The following is a 17,445-nucleotide window of genomic DNA, read 5'->3' as shown; positions in this document are numbered from 1 at the left end:
TCGCTGACGCAACATTATCAACAGTTTTGCATGACAACAGCAACAACACAGTAGTTAAAAGCTTGTAAAGAATTAAATTAAAACATGGAGTTCACCACTAGTTATTGTATAGTTATTAATTCATATTATAAGCCTCAAAGAATATATGCTTTATCAAATACTTTATTTTTAATTTCTTTTGAGTTTTGTATATTAAGTGCATTTCTATTACTATACATCTTATTTCCCTCCTCTCGATCTTTACACCGAACTTTCAAACATTTCTAACAAAATTTCAAATTTTGACTTCTGGATAAAATTCAGATGTTACATTTTTATGTAATCTCTGTAGCTTGTACTCTTCACATCCTTAGAATAACTTATACTTGTGATCAGTATATAACTAAGTTACTTACCATTTCATCAGGGTGATCCTTTTTATGTTGGAGTTCTTCAAACTCCTCTAAATTTTCATCATCTGTTTCCACTCCTGACAGTCGTGCTGTAGTTCATAAAACAAAACAACTACATGATGGTTACTTATTCTGAATTAAACTTTGCAATTTGGTCTTGGGGTAAAGCCATCTCATAATGTTCCAACATGTAAATTTTATCAAGTGAGTAAACTTTGAACAAGAAACTTTGTAGTTGAGATGAACTCGTATGAACTTAACTGGGCAATAGATCTTAATCTATAAATAATGATGATAAGAAATTTCTTTGTATCAAGATTTTTAATGAGTTCTTATGTTTGATCACAGACAAACCAGTTCAAACATCATCAGTTTTTATGGTTGAATTTAGACAAACCAGCTCAAACATCATTTGTTCTCAAGCTTAACTCAGACAAACATCGTACATTCTAAAGCTTAACTCAGACAAACATCGTACATTCTCAAGCTTAACTCAGACAAACATCGTACATTCTAAAGCTTAACTCAGACAAACATCGTACATTCTAAAGCTTAACTCAGACAAACATCGTACATTCTAAAGCTTAACTCAGACAAACATCATACATTCTCAAGCTTAACTCAGACAAACCAGCTCAAACATATATATTCTCACACTTTAATTCAGAAAAACCAGCTCAGGTATCATGTGCTCTCATGCTTGAACTCACAGCACAAGCATCACATGTTCTCATGCTTAAGCTTAATACTAACCAGCTTAGGCATCACATGTTCCATGTTTGAACTCAAATAAATCAGCTCAAATATCATGTGTTGTCAAGCTTGAACTCAGATACCTAACTCTCTGCACCAATAAGAACTATTACCTCATGCACAACTGCCATGGAATTTCCTGTGCATATCACAAACTCCTATCTCTACATGTGTCTGTATGTATTGCACCAGCTTATGACATAATTATCATCATTCTGTAGCTCTCCTAACAATAGGAAGGCGATACAACCTCCATGTGTGGTAATCCACATGAGACTAGTGCATGGTCATATGCTCATTCTTGACAAGACAGAGAAAATGCACCAGAAATACGGAGGAAGGATGGGAAAATGGTGCAGAGAGATAGGTATCTATCTGAAAAACATTTTCAGATAAGGAAAATGTTAACATCAGATATGCTACCTGCCTCTTTGTACCACTAAGAGCTAGAATCTCACAGTAAAAATGAAGGGATGGGTGTAGACCAATTACAGAGATGAGCTCCTTTCTGAAAAACCAACAGATATGGAAAGCTCATGAGATATGACATTCACGAGAACAGGGGGTTGACTATTGGAGCAGAACCCAGTGAAAGACAGCATCTTCTGAAGCAGGGAATACTCTTTGCTCAATTTATTATTCTTATTTACTTCCTGTACATTACAGAGAGGTTAACAATAAAGTTTATTTGGTAAATCCAGAGCCAATGGTAACATGTTGCAAAGGAGGGCAGAATATTAACGTGTGTAGTACGGCTAGGGTGTTTGGCTGTTCCATGTTGATAAAATACTTACATGAGATAGATATTGTAACAACGGGTGGACAAAGAAGAAACTCTGACCTACATCCCAAGAAATCCAAGTCTCATCCAGTTAGACATATTCATCTGAAAGTGCTTGGGAGATATTGTAATGAGGTGTCCTGTTCTACACAATACTCCAGCCCTATATCTCAAATGAGGGGTGGGCCCAACTGGGGAAAAGGCACCACTTACAGAGGAAACTCTCCATATTGATATTCCCAGTGGCTGGAAAATGGGAATGTAAAGGTTTTCCCATGCTCTACTAGAAGAAATGGGAAGGAGAGGGCTACACATTGAAGAGAACACTGCAATGTGTGTATGGACCACTGTCATCAGGCACAATCATCTGAAATCAGTGCACTGGGTTACCATAATTAAAGACACAAAGCACAAGCCAAGTGTAAAGGCAAGGTTACACCTGATTCTGCCTGATTTATTATTTTTTGTTTGCAGAAATGGTCATGTCAATTATAAAAATATACTGCCTCAAATGTGGGTACTGAGCATGGGCAGATGGGTTTAATGCTTTCCATTCTCCTTTGCTTAATGTGGATTTGAGATAAGTATTCCCTGTAAACAACACCAGCTACTTAGTGAGTTCTGTAAGAACTAAGTATTAGAAACATAGGATGTAGTTCCTTGTGTAACATTTAATTTGATAAGTCTTGCCTCCTCCTGCTCAGTATGTATTTTTTTGTTTTAGTTGAGGAACTTGCAACTTGCACGAATGTGTACAAAAATCATGGAACACACATGGAAGTGCCAGGAAACCGAGGAAAAACATGGAAATAACTGAAAAACACAACAGGCAAAACTTACCACACTAGTCTCTCTCAAAAAGCTGGAGGAAGGTAAAAATCAGTGGTACACGAAACCTCCCACAGTTGCACGTATTTGTTTGTTTTGAATTTTGCGCAAAGCTACACGAGAGCTATCTGCGCTAGCAGTCCCTAATTTAGCAGTGTAAGACTAGAGGGAAAGCAGCTAGTCATCACCACCCGCCGCCAACTCTTGGGCTACTCTTTTACCAATGAATAGTGGGATTGACCATCATATTATAACGCCCCCACGGCTGAAAGGGCGAGCATGTTTGGTGTGACGGGGATTCGAACTCGCGACCCTCAGATTGCGAGTCGAGCGCCTTAACCACCTGGCCATGCCGGGCCAACAGATGCAAGTAATGTGAGATGAATGTATCATGTATAGTCCACATACCATACTGTAAGTTCTCCTTCAAAGGCTGGTGAAGAAAAGAGGCAAGAGGCTGTGGTATGCTGAATCTGGTGGGAGTAGACACAAATGTATGAACAGTCAGACTCACTCAAAGAAGAATATGCAAGATGGATGAGCAGGTGAACCCAACCAGTTAAAGTAGAAGGGGGAATATCCTGAGAAGAGGAGGTTTACCATAGTAAAAATAGGCAATTCCACAAAAAATTATAGTCTAAGCAAGGTAGCAATGGGCAGCCCATAAAGGCCACAGAAGATGACTGGGATCAGAGCAATCATACAGTGAGGAAATATAAGGGAGAGAGATGAGAGAAAACATCTGATCACCTTCTCTTGCAACCCAGGTTTTTGGAAGAAAGGAGCAGGCTGGAAATAACTACAACTGATTCCTATGATAGAGAGTATGGGAAGTGTCAAAGACATAAATATCTGAACAATTACAATCTCCAGCAAGAAGAAGAAAAGCATACGTTTTGAGAGACAAATGATAGAAGAAAAAGGAGGCCAAAGGTTCAGGCAATGGGATTTAAAAGCCCTAAGAGTTACATGAGAGTTTATATTGTGTAGTTTACCGAGGTAGATATTGTACCACAGTCTTCGGTGTGTGTGTGAATGGCCTATCTACAGCAGGTAGAAGAGATTAAGAAAAGCTGTACAGAATAATGAAGAATCCACTGCTGACTGGAGAAAGTATGATGTTTACATACTTTATTCTGCAAATAGATATTCCTATCTAAAAAAAATATAACTCTTCATTTTTTAATTACACAGTTATTTAAGATTACAGTTGAAATGTTACATGTATTATGGCATAAGTTCAGAATTTTAAAATAAATCTATTCATTATATGTATTTCTTCATACAAAGGTATCATTCTGTATAAATGATTTGTTACACTGTGTATTTTCCATAAATTCAAAAGGTTTCAATGTGTAAAGAAAATGATATGTCAACATCAATGACAAAGGTTTAAGCTTCTGATACATATGAAGCAGCTCAATTAAAGTTTCCCTGAGTAGAAGTTACCTCACATTTGCAAACTGAAGAAGAAAAAATAAGTATTAATCATGTATATTCTTGGAGGGGTGCCATTTTGTTTTGGCAAGGGGGAACTAAGGGTAAACTATACAGTATTAAAAATAATGAATACTTCATGCTTTATTGCACATTGTCTTAGTACTTATATCTGCAAAATTATTTCTATAGAATTAACTACATTATTGTTACTTGAATTACTTTACTCTTTACTGGTTTAACTACAAAAGTGCTGACATTTGCAACAAGTGAAAAATTATTTTCAATGTTATTTAATTTCATGATTATTGGACAATGTCAATATAGGCTCACAGTTTAAAATATGTATGATAATTACTAGCCGATAGTGTCGATGCATTAATATTTTTCTAACCACTACATATAAATTCAAAATGTTTTAACTACTAAAATTACTAAACATGTACCATCATATGTACATTGGAGAAACCAGAAGAACCCTACACACAAGGATATGAGAACATATTGACTCTCTTTATAAACAACAACATGAAAGAAGATTAGTTGTAGATCATCTTTAACTAACAGACAAGAAGTACCTGACTTGAGACCAACATTCTCCATACAAATCCTCACAAAAGCCACCAAGTACAATGACAGAAAATTCAAAAAAAGGTCTTCTCATCGAACAACTACAACCACAGATGAATAGGTACAAAGGATGGTGTCTATAATTTTAATTTATTTATTTTTATCCTGTCTTTTTCTTATTTCACTCTGTAACCTTGATAGAACTTTTGTTTACTACAAGTAGCAGTCAATTATTTCAACAATAAGCTTTACTACTTAATATGTCAAAAGCAGGTTGTACAAATGCATGTTATAGATTCAAATAGAATTAATTATTTAAACCATTTGAAGCTTTGTCCTGTCAGTTACAGTTTGTGTTTTAGTGAACGTTCCCAAAGAAGCTGTAAAGCAAAATGTTGAGTGTTTAATTAAATAAAAACATTTTGGTGTTATAAGGTCATTTATTTCTAGTATTTTTCACTTTAGTTTTAAGTGTCATTATTGGTGATCATAATCATTTGTGTCACTCACAAGAAGTTTCGATATATCACAACTACAGGTGAAAATAGGTATTAGCTAATACATATTTTATTTATTTATGAACTTAATGTAGTTTGGTAATGTTCAATATATGTGTCAGTGGTGATGTGACTGAAGATGGGGATACAATAAAAGCTTAACAGAGGTATTAATGTTCCTGTTATTTTAACTGTATAAATAATCAAGGTATTCCACAATATATAAGTATACTGTGGTAGCATTAAGGAACCCTAGTTTTTCAAGCACACCGTGTAAGTGCTTCTGCAGGTGAGTTAAAGCTGAGAAATCACATAAAGCTGCTGCATAAAGGCAAAGAATAAACATGCTTCAGTACAACAGTCCACAGTGCAAGGTCCAACCAAACTGAGTGAATGAGTATAGCAAGGAACAAAGTCTGCTAGGGGGTTCTTCTCTTTGATCAAGGCTTGCATGCCAACATATTTGCTGTTCATATTGGATGCATTGTTGTAAAACTGCCCATGGCATTCTTGAATTCTTTTATCATTCTGTTCAAGGAAATTAATGAGAACTCTAGCAAGTTCTGCTCCTGTGTCATTGCTGTAAGAATGTGGTAAATCTCTCTACAGGGCCATCATCTAGAACAGTGTTTCTCAACCTTTTTTTTGTTCATGGCTCCCTTTAGAGTTTGATTTATCTGTGACCCCTCCCTTCATAGATGCTGTTACTTAGGAAAGAAGTTACTTTATTTTCATGCTGTTGATTTATAATATATTTATAATATTATTTTTACAATATTGTATTGTTTTTAAATATTTTGTTTGTAATATGTTTATACAAGTAAAAAAATATTCTGTTTTATTCAGTGTGATTCTTGGGCCTGATAAACACTTGAAAGTTTTTGAATGTCTGATTGCAGTGAAGATCACCTCTCTTCTCAACATCAAGGCAGTTATGTATTTTTTGATGGCAAATAAGTCAGTCGACTAAAACAAGATTCAACCAGATAAGATGTGGGAAAAGTGATAAAATACTACTTTACCTTCTCCCAGAGCTGTGGAACTGATTAGCTATTGCACTACTTATCCAGAAATAATGTTTGTCACATTTGAATCTAGCTTGGGCTGTTATATCACTCTGCTACTCTTGAGAATCAGTTGAAAACATTCACAGATACCAGACAAACATTTTGATTGTTACTCGAGTATTAGTCGCATCTGGTAACTTGACTTCTGAGCTGTGGGGGATACAGGGAGAAGGGAACTTTTGATTCAATTTTAAATTTTAAATATTTTATTTGGGCAGTGAAGTTTCGGTGGCCCACCCAGAACTTACTGCGGCCCCCTAATTTTTAATAATTCATGGGTGGCCCCTTGGGGGGGGGGGGCATATGGCCCAAGTTGAGAACCACTGATCTAGAATATATCTAAAGATTATTTTCAGTTGATCTGTATGATATATATCTTGAGTGAAATAAACAGACACTGAGTAATACCTGGATGCTTTAATTTCCTGGATAATGGTGATGAGAACTTCTTTGTATAGGATTTCTATTAAATTGTCACAAACAGTTGAGGATAAGTATGAAACATGACCTTTTCCCATATTTGCACGTTTTTGAATGTGTTCATCAAGAAATGTATCATACCCAGAAAATAGCTCCAGCATTCCTATGAAATTGAATTTACAGACTGAACAAATACTTCATCACAAGTGTTCTGATGTTAGTAAAAGGCTGTTCATAGAGTCTGAGCCATTCACACTCAAATTACTGCATACAGACATTAACATGTACACACTTTCCCTCTTTGAAAGAAAATTTGATTATTAAACATAAAACAATCAACAAAGTCTTATAATATTCTACTTATGCATACTCTAATACTGTGTACAAGGAGAGTTGATGGTATGCCATTACCACAAATATTGCTTCATTTAGAATTTTAAACTGTAACACTGAATTCTGCATCACATTTTAGTCTTTACAAGAGTCAGGCTAGGGTGCATTATATAACAGTTATCTTAATTCCAGTGGCTAGGAACATGCATTTCCATTCACAAACTGAAGTCACAGAAACACTTATCACCACATATAGGGTTAACATCAGCCAAAAGAGTATGAAGGAAAAAACCAAGGAAGTTTACTTTTATATCATGAATCCACATTTAGACTCAATAACTAAAATGGTGTGACATAAAATGAGACTAATCATATTATAGTCACAGTAAAAAAAAAAGAACTCAAAACTACATGAAATAAACAGACCAAAATATTTTACTACTAATAGTTATAAACATAAGGAAAACAACAATATAATTAGTAAAAGACAATTAAAAAGGGACAAAAGTTTCATAAACAAAAGTAAAGAAATTTATGATTTATCACTAAGTATTTAGTTTGTTCTTTACCTGCTTTTGCCATAAAATATGGAGGTAGCTCTCCTAATGCTGTGCCAGCCCCCTTAAATAAGAAACAAAGACTGAAGAGGTTGATTTCTTTCAAATGGAGAATTAGAATAAGGAGCTACTTTAGTAATTTTAAAGGATAAATCATACAGTTTATCAACTTGAAAAAGAATTAATCCCAATACTGTTAGCTCTACTAACAAAATATTTCATTATTAATATCAAAAGTATAAAGATTAAAACTTACCATTTATACTTATTGAAAAGTAAATGTCAGGGAAAGTTTCAAAAATTAAGCAGAGTGCTACACTTACCCACATGAAAGCCTCCAGTCGAACTTTGCTCATTATGCTGAAGATTGTTATTACAGAATTGGTCCCTTTGTTATGATCTGGACAGATAATTCTAGTAATAAAAACAAGTGACATAGATGAATTTCCAAAGGTAATAAAAAAATTACATTAAAGATTTGATATCAAAATTACTAAAGCAGTAAGAGAAATTATCAGTGTATAAAAAACTGAAATTTCAATGTAAAAAAACCTTGCAAGACTAATCTGCACCAATACTGTTAATACAATACCACAATCCACTAACCAGAAGTCAACATTCACTAACTGTTGACTGACTCATAAATTATTTCCTTTGATTTAACATAAAACAGTTACTGAAGCCCAGTTTCTAGCATTATAAGCTTGTATCTGTGCCATGGGGGGGGGGGGGGGGGGTATTCAATGAGTTCCACTTTGCTGAAACATCAAGTGATATTATTATACAAATGTTATCTAATACTGGCTTAAAGTAAAGTAGTACTGTGACAACAGGAACAAAATTTACAAGTGATCCAAGTTAATGAGAAGTTGAAATATATGGGTGAAATGTGAGCATAATGAAGCAAAACGATTAAGTACTGTGAATATAAGAGACAACTTCTGACTATTTAAGAAGTGTTTTCATTTATAAGGCTTTGTTTTATTCTTGTTACATATTCTATAATACATGAAATGAAGTTCAGTTCATCTAATGGATATCTTTGGGGTATAAGTGTTACTCTGAATGACTACTTTGTTATTGTCCTTGTCTTGATCTATTTGCCATTTATTTATTTTCTAAGTTAATCAGTAATTTAGTTTATACTTTTAAGAAAAATAAAAAATTATTATCTTTTACATCTTTGCCATAAACTAGACCAATAGTTAGATTGCTATTATTTATTCTCATAAAAAAAAAGACCAAGTCAAGTGCAGCCCTTCTTTGTTATACAAGTTTTTCTTCAACTTAACTAATTTGCTGTTTTCAATAATACATTTATAAAGTTAATAAAAAATGTTAAAATGTTTATGTTTTGAGCCTAAAATAATACTTAAATATACAGGACACCAATGTATAATATTCATGCATTTTCTAAGGTTCTAATTTGTTGTGAATAGTCACATAACTTGTACATGTATGTATACTCACTCATCGGGATATGGAGGTTCTGGAAAGTTCAGACTCTCACACTCGTATGCTGCCAGTGTCACTGCTGCTATATGTGGCCCCTAAAAAATGTACATACTTATACATGAAATATCATATACTGCTAATGAGAAGATCAGCAGGAAGTTATCCTTTAAACTACTAAACTCTGACCTATTATTGAGTATTTTCTTCTGAAACCTGTGAAGGCATATAAGCTTTTGTCAATATTGTCTTTCAGAAGCTAAAACAGTTATATTTCCAAACTCAAAGACTTAGTGAGCTTTTCCATTTCAAATTAATTTTTTCCTTAGTCCTGGATTACCAGTTGATATTGAAAAATTAGACCAGCCATAATTGCATAATCTTTGTAAAATAAGCTACAGAAGCCATTCTTGAAACTCTGAGAGCATATACATTAGTTCATATATGATTATTTTTGTATTCATAAAATGTCTACATGTCATAATAATAATGTCCATTTTCTAACAAAAACATTCAAATGATGATGTTTTGTTTCTACAACATGAAAGATTGGTTATCATTCCCAAACTCCCAGATAAAACACTAATGTGATCACAAATTCCTTCAGGTTTTTCTGCCTGGAATCTCTGACTTTAGGCCTGTAGATCTCTATGCAACAGACTGCATCCTGTTGGAAAAGATGACTAAATATGGTAGTCAAGAGGGAGAATCTATATGGGTTACAATTAGGCATTTCAAGGGCAGAAAGTTTGTAACTGGCAATTGTTATAGGCCTCACTGTGTATAGTTTTGGTCTCCTTATCTAATAAAGGATACTGACTTATCAAAAAAGGGTTCAAAGTAAAGGTATTAAGATTATTCCAGGGATGATTTATTTGCTTTGTTTATGGGATAGCTATTCGTAATTTTGAACTGCCAACCAGGGAAAGAAGGCCAGCAGCACCCACCACCAATTAGTGAACTATCTTTTACCAATGAATAATTAGATTGACTGCCAACCAGGTAAAGAAGGCCAGCAGCACCCACCACCAACTAGTGAACTATCTTTTACCAATGAATAATTAGATTGACTGTCACATTATAATGCCACCACATCAGACAGGTTTAGCATATTTGGCACCAGGTTATGAGTCGAGGGTCCAAATCACCAGGCCATGTTAGGCCCTCCAGAGATGGAAGTGTTATCTTATGGGAATAAGATGAAAATTCTTATTATCTCTTCAGAAAAGGTGGGTAAAAAGGTGATCTTATTAAAGTTTACAATATTATCTGGAGGACTGATAGAACATAAAGTTGAAGATTTGGAAGGACAGGCCAGACTCTAGTTAAGATATTTTTACTTTTTAACACGGTTACTGGTTTATGGAATGGGTTGCCATCCACAGTGGAAGAGGCTGGCACCTTACAAGAACTTAAAAGGGGAAATCATTCATTTCCTAAAAGGTAAAGTGTGGGTTTAAGTTTATTTTTAAGGATAGGTGTGCAGGAACAGCACTGATGGACCATATGGTCCCTCGTTGTCCATATGTTATATTAATGAGAAACAAAAATTATGTCTAACATAAAATTTTACAGACAAATGTGAATAAGTTTTTATCATATAAAATCTTCTCTGCATAGATCCTTTTAAGTCATTAACAAAATTTCCCATAACTTGTGAAGCAATTGGATATGTTTGAGGGAATTTTACAATTGCTTCAGTATCTTTAGCATTTTAAAAGAATTTAGAAAAGAAGTTATAAGGATTTTCTGATTTTTTTTTAAGTGAACATATACATGAAGAAACAGTGTAAGTAAAGACGTCTGTATTATGAAATAAGGTCAAGAGCTAGGAAAGTATAGTTAGCTGGTAAAGTGGTATTGAGAATCACGAGTTAGGAATTACAAAAAATGGAGCTACAACAGAGATGTTGAGAAAAATGCTAGCCATAAGTTTGACAGTGATAAGTTACTGACACCGAGTTAGAAGTACAATAAAGAGTACAAGTGAAAAGGCAACCGGAGCACTCACCATCACAGTAACCAATTACTTGAGAGTTTTGGTTCTTGTTTTGGATTAGCCCAAGAAGTTGAACAGATTAACCAATAAAGTGTTAGAACTACTTGCGGGTAGTTACGAATGCTATTTGGAAGGTTGAAAAAATACAAAGAAAATATGGTTTAAAAACTCATGTCTGGAGCTAAAAATCAGTTCTCTCCAGGAAGAATCAAGGTTCTCCCTAGAGTCACTGAAAAGCCAGCAGCTATGAAAGTTTCTCAACTGCGAAGATTTACCAGCTCAACTACGTTGTAAGTAATGAAACTATTTCTCTCCTAATCAATTAATGTGAATTGGATGGACTGTAAAGAAACATATAAAAGCTAAGAAACTTGGTGTTATGTACGAGATATAAGTAATAGTGTTATTAACCCAAACATAGCTTATAATGAAAAGTCAATAAATGATTAATGAATAAATAAATGTATTTTTGTGGAGAAACTTAAATAAATTTGATGTATTGTTTTGAATATCAGTCTCAGTTTCTTTATTGTAACTGTAAATTACCTCGAGTTAGTGACTTATTAGCTCCACTCGCCACTGCAATCCTTCACTCAATAAATTTGGCGTGATCGGCAGTATAACTGAAACTCCAACAATTAGCCCTAAGGGCACTGCCCATCACACTTGCTTAATTAATGAAATACAATATACGAACCAAAATCTGCTATTACCTATTTTGCAAGTTTGAATTTTCCCCCGAACATCAAATTGGAAAAGCAACTAGAAACATTTACTCTTAATAATATTATTCAAGAAAACCTTCAAAAAACTAAGCATTTCATCATTGAAATTGTTCCAAAATTATCAAAGTTACATGAGGAAAAATATAGTACAAATGTAGTGTATATATATATAGGTACAGATAAACATTAGAAAACAAAAACATTATTTTTGTGGTTATAATTAAAAAAGAAGTAAGACATCATACTGAACAAAAATTAATCTTCTTGAATGTTATCAAGCTAAGAATGAATTTCAATTTACGTATTGGCAGACTTATTCACACATTTACTTAAAGTTTGATTGTGGATAAAAAAAAGTTTTAATGTGTTTCTATGAATGAATAATGTTTGTAAAATTAAAACAAAGAATGTTATATTTTAGAGTGCAAACTTTTTATATGATTTTTAGCAACATGGTCTTATGGCATAATATCATTCTGTTTAACAAACTTTTTAGATCTCTGATTCTCTAGTTTCTGAAAACAAAGATGGTGAATACTGTAAATAATACATCGCTGGCCTTTTCAAATTTTTAAAATCTAACTTTCTGCAATTTTTCTGTTATCTTTTTAAAACTTATAAGAACTCTCAACACAATCTAACTGAGTGTAAATGTTCCAATAAAAAAATTGGTTATAATAAGTGTTACATTGACCCAGAATGAATACAAATAAGTAAGAGGTCTGATCAGTCTGCAGTTTGTGATTTTTGAAACTCAGTTGGAAAACCATAGTGTAGTTGAAACTTTTGACAAGCAGCAACTTTAGCAACTAGTTGTAGTTCATCTTGGTTGGCCAAAGACATACCTAATTGTGTGTGTGTGTGTATTATATTCTCCATATGTTTAAATAGTTTTGTGTTTCATTGATCAACCCCAAGCATAAACTGTGCCTCTCATCTTTGCTTACAAATAACATATTCAAAATAGTTGGTTTTTTAATGTTATTATTAATCTTGAAATTATGAAACAAACTGGTTCTAACAAAAGCTCATGGGTGGAATATATGAAAGAAGCTTGTTCATATAGACTACTGTTTTGTAAATATATTAATACACTGTTTGTATATCACTAAAAGTGAAGTTAGAATGTTAGTTTCATAACATTAAGAAATCATACATATATTAAAAAATAGATAAGTCACAATACAAAAAAACCAATAATGTAGATGATTTTAGAAGACAGGCCTTACTTCTTCAGACAAGAATTAGGAGTTAACAAGTTACAATTTTTTAGTACAGGTTTATGTAGTGTTTTGGGCAATTTAGGAACAGTTTATGAATGGGAAATTACCTAATTTGTATTTATTTATTTTCAATATTATTAAATTTACCAGATATAACAGAAATGTGTGCAATCCAGTTCCTAATCCAACTGAAGACAAGACTCCTAATCCTACCCAGTAGGCACACCATAGCAGCTTCTTCTCCAGAGCTTCAACATACTATTAACAACAACAAAAAAAAAAGGTTAAGACAGCTAATACAGTTAAAGAAGATTCTTGTGTGCAATAATTAAACAGTTAATATTTAGAGAAGATCAATGTGTGTAACACCTAGACAGTTAATATAGTCAGAAAAGATCCTTGTGTGCAACACCTAAACAGTTAACACAGTTACAGAATATCCATGTACACAATATGTAGACAGTTAACATGGTTAGAAAAAATCCATGTGTGTAACACCTAAACAGTTAATATAGTCAGAGAAGATCCATGTGTGTGACACCTAGATAGTTAATATAGTCAGAGAAGGTCCTTGTGTGCAACACCTAGACATTTAACATGATTACAGAATACCCATGTACACAACATGTAGACAGTTAACATGGTTAGAGAAGATCCATGTGTGTGACACCTAGACAGTTAATATAGTTATAGAAGATCCATGTGTGTGACACCTAGACATTTAATATAGTTAGAGAAGATCCTTGTGTGCAACACCTAGACAGTTAACATGATTAGAGAATATCTATGTACACAATATGTAGACAGTTAACATGGTTAGAAAAGATCCATGTGTGTAACACTAGACAGTTAATATAGTCAGAGAAGATCCTTGTGTGTCACACCTAGACATTTAACACAGTTACAGAATATCCACGTGTGCAATACCTTCTTGAACTTACTACCAGTATCAAATTTCAAGTGATTTAAGAAATACAGGATATATCTCTCGGTCTTAATAAAACATAAAAACTGATAATTTGTTTTTCATAAAACAATGAGAAAATATTAAAACCATACATAAAAGGGACTTAAAGATGCAATTAACCTGGAAAAATGTGTTACAAGTTTTGGCTTTTTTGTGTATGTTTTATCTGAAATGAAATGCATCATTCTGTAATTTCTATGATTCATATTTGACAAAATTTTTATTTGTGGTAAATTTTGCACCAGGGATGTATAAAACTTTATTTGCCCAGTTTTTAAATTTGAAATTACAAGTAATTTAAGCTTTGGGTAAAATTCCATGCAACTGTTGTTATATGATTAGGGCATAAGTCAGAAGACATACTTAGCTACAAATGCTTTGTTTCACCAAATCAAATCTAATTTTCATACATAAAGAATTAAAGTTCTAAGGCAACACATGTTTTTAAGTTTTCTAATGTAAAATTATCTATATTTGTATTTTTAATTAAGATTTGGCATTTTTTTTAATGATTTCTGGCATTTTTATTCTTTTTTTTTGTTTTCATCAAAACCTTTAATTGAATAACTTACTTTCTGGTGTGGTCCTTTCAAATGGTATGATAAAACTCCAAACATTATGACTAGAAGAACTGTAAAGACTATTCTTTTATGTAACAATAATCTGAAAAAAAAAATCAAACTTTACATACTGCAAAATACAACAGTGTCAAAAATCGATTTTTTTATTAAAACAATTTTGTGGAACATGGTAAATAAAAGTGATATCCAAAACAGCAAAACTTTAAAAGCAGTAAATGATTCATCTTAATTATGAATTTTTTGTGTAATCTCATATTTAAGGCTTTTAACCAAATAATATTGTATCTAACATCAACAAAGGCTAAACATTTTAAAAAATTAATGTAAACTTATTTCAACCTTGAAAGTCCTATTCATTCTAACATACTTACTTCAGTGCATAGTTTTGAAGGGAAATAAATAATTCTGAAATAAAATATTGAAGAGTTACTATAGGTCTCCTCCATAAAACAATACTTTCTCTCTCCTCTTTCAGATGGGATGAACACCTTTTTGCTTGCGACTGACCAGAGATACATGGAGTCATGTCTCCATTCTTGGATGCTTCACCTAATATTCTTTGCTTGACAGCTTCCATTCTGTCTGCCTTTTTAAAATGTGTTTTTATACTTTTTTATCTGAAACATTAGAAAATCATATAAACACTACTAATGTTATACAATATCATATACTTGCACAACCTTCTACAGTATTACTAGTGATAGGAAAATTATTACTTGCATAATTTAAACATACACATTTAAAAGGTAAAACTTAAAGTTTACACCATTCTTTGCCAAACTCAAAAAATATAATATAGTAATCTTAGGCTTAACAAGATATAATAGATAATACAAGTCGTATCTTTAGTTCTTTACCTATGAAAAGTTTATAGATCCTAGATGAGAATGGCTTCCTTTATCCTTAACTGCTCAGTACTCTTCCCAAAAAGTTCTAAAACCTTCTTTAAAATTCCACTACATTGAAAGATGTAAATAATTCCTTGTTTAACTTTAACTTTTGGGGTATAACGATGAGACTTCACTCCAAAATTAACATTTTCCCCATAATAATATATAACAATAACAGCTAGATGATGGTCAAAATGCACTTATACAGATATAAATCTGGCAAAATTAAATCTGTTATTTTTGTTTACTCCTTATTTAACTTCAGATATTAAAGTTTTCGTTTACAATTTGATTTTTGTGTATAACTAATAGTAATAAGAACTTCTCTCACCAAGTGATCTTGATTCCATTCAAATTTCATATTACAAGATCCTTTATAAACACTCACTACACTTTCGAATAAAATATGTACATATATAAATATATATAGTATAATTACAACAGAGTAATACTAGTAAATATTTAAGATGCTAATAATAGTAATAGTAATAGCCGCTATTCCTATGCAAATGTTAAATAGTAAAGTATTAAACTATAAAGCAACGAATGGTTTAACAAAATAAGTTATAATACAATTTATATAATTATCCATTTTTTAAAAATACTATTTTACTTTTAGTTTTTACACATCAAAAAAAATATAACGATTAAACTTAAAAATAATAAAATAAAAGTTTAGCTAAATTAACTTACCACAACTTCTTCTGAAAATTATCTTATTGGAGCCTATATTTATGAGTCACGATTATAATAATGTTTTTCTATAATTTATATTTAAAATAATTTCATCATTATAAAACACTCACAAGACACACGTGTATCTTACCCTACTTCTACTGAACCACACAGTCTGGAGACTGGATTGAGCAGACGTGGTGATAAACGCAACAGTAATTTTACTTGGCTACCGCTAGAGGTGTCTCGAATTATTTTCAAATGTAACACTATTCTCTAAACTCTTTTTATATTCTAGACTATCTTTCAAAGATAAAGTAAACATGAAACAATTTTGGTGTCTCAAGGGAAACAAGTCTTCAACAAACCACTGAGGAATTCGCACGACTATTCACGTTAGTATACTTCTTTGGCCTACAATCAGCGTGCACCTATTCAATTGTATATAATACCATCTTCATCACACTTGGGTCTTTTCATTAAATCTGGAACTTTTCCAGTGTTAGCATTACTGCCTCATTATCTTAGGTACATCACACTTCCTCGTGAGATCTTGTTATGATTTTATATGTACAATGCAACCAATGAAAAGCTTTCCGGAAATGTTAAAGTTCATGTTACACGTTGTCAAACAAACTGCATTTGTCTCGAAATATATATTAGTTTTAATAAATATGAAGCCAAATCTATCATTCACGCTTTTTATTATTATTACTTTTATTTCAAATAAGTACGAATCAGCAATTTTTTCGGAACACCTCAGTTACATGTTATATGGCAACAAAGGACTGAATGCTTTTGAAAAAAATCGTTACTGTAAACTTTGAAAAATAAAATCTGTAACTTCCTTATGTTGGTAAAACAGAATTTCTGAAGTCGAGTTCTCCTGTTGCTAGAAAAGTATTAATATTTTACTCATGTATTTCAAAATATAAATAAGTGATATAACTACGTTCAAAACAAGTATTTGAGTGTGTAAGTGGAATCCTTAGGCAAACTGAAACCGCAAGTCCGAAAAATAGGAGGTTTTAAAAAACGTAAACAGAGTTCAAATGAGTTAAGTTAAATCCGTTCCCCCTCACAGTAGCTCAGCGGTAAGTCTAAAAGCTTATAACGCTAAAAACCTGGCTTCGATACCCATGGTGGCCATCGCATAGATGGACCATTATTTAGCTTTACGCTTAACAACAAACAATAAATTCGACCAAAGGAAAACAAACTGACGCTGAAAACGCAGAAACACGTTATTCACAAACAGGGGCGGAGTGGGTACCCGTTAACGACTTGGGAAAATAAAA

The 17,445-nt window shown here is 32.7% G+C and overlaps 1 protein-coding gene across 3 annotated transcripts in view; it reads right to left on the bottom strand.

Moving 5' to 3' along the window:
- The window catches only part of LOC106466099 (vacuole membrane protein 1-like), a 21,297-nt gene extending 4,931 nt beyond the window's left edge, over window positions 1-16,366 (bottom strand). Inside the window, exons 1-8 of one of the 3 annotated variants that reach the window (XM_022394056.1) lie at window positions 16,299-16,366; window positions 14,954-15,199; window positions 14,574-14,664; window positions 13,182-13,292; window positions 9,106-9,185; window positions 7,959-8,049; window positions 7,648-7,699; window positions 396-481 (exon numbers count right to left, since the gene is read on the bottom strand). In XM_022394056.1, the coding sequence (XP_022249764.1) occupies window positions 396-481; window positions 7,648-7,699; window positions 7,959-8,049; window positions 9,106-9,185; window positions 13,182-13,292; window positions 14,574-14,664; window positions 14,954-15,159 (717 nt within the window). In that variant the 5' untranslated portion in view covers window positions 15,160-15,199; window positions 16,299-16,366. Of the gene's footprint in view, window positions 1-395; window positions 482-7,647; window positions 7,700-7,958; window positions 8,050-9,105; window positions 9,186-13,181; window positions 13,293-14,573; window positions 14,665-14,953; window positions 15,200-15,439; window positions 15,459-16,165 lie in introns of those variants that run through there. The other 2 variants (XM_013926340.2, XM_022394057.1) reach the window with 2 other exon arrangements.
- Window positions 16,367-17,445: the final 1,079 nt, after the last annotated feature.

The sequence above is a fragment of the Limulus polyphemus genome, unplaced genomic scaffold (assembly GCF_000517525.1).
Source record: "Limulus polyphemus unplaced genomic scaffold, Limulus_polyphemus-2.1.2 Scaffold2150, whole genome shotgun sequence".
Lineage (NCBI taxonomy): Eukaryota > Metazoa > Arthropoda > Merostomata > Xiphosura > Limulidae > Limulus > Limulus polyphemus.
The sequence above is the reverse complement of the archived record's forward strand: the minus strand, read 5'-3'. Positions and strand labels throughout refer to the sequence as shown.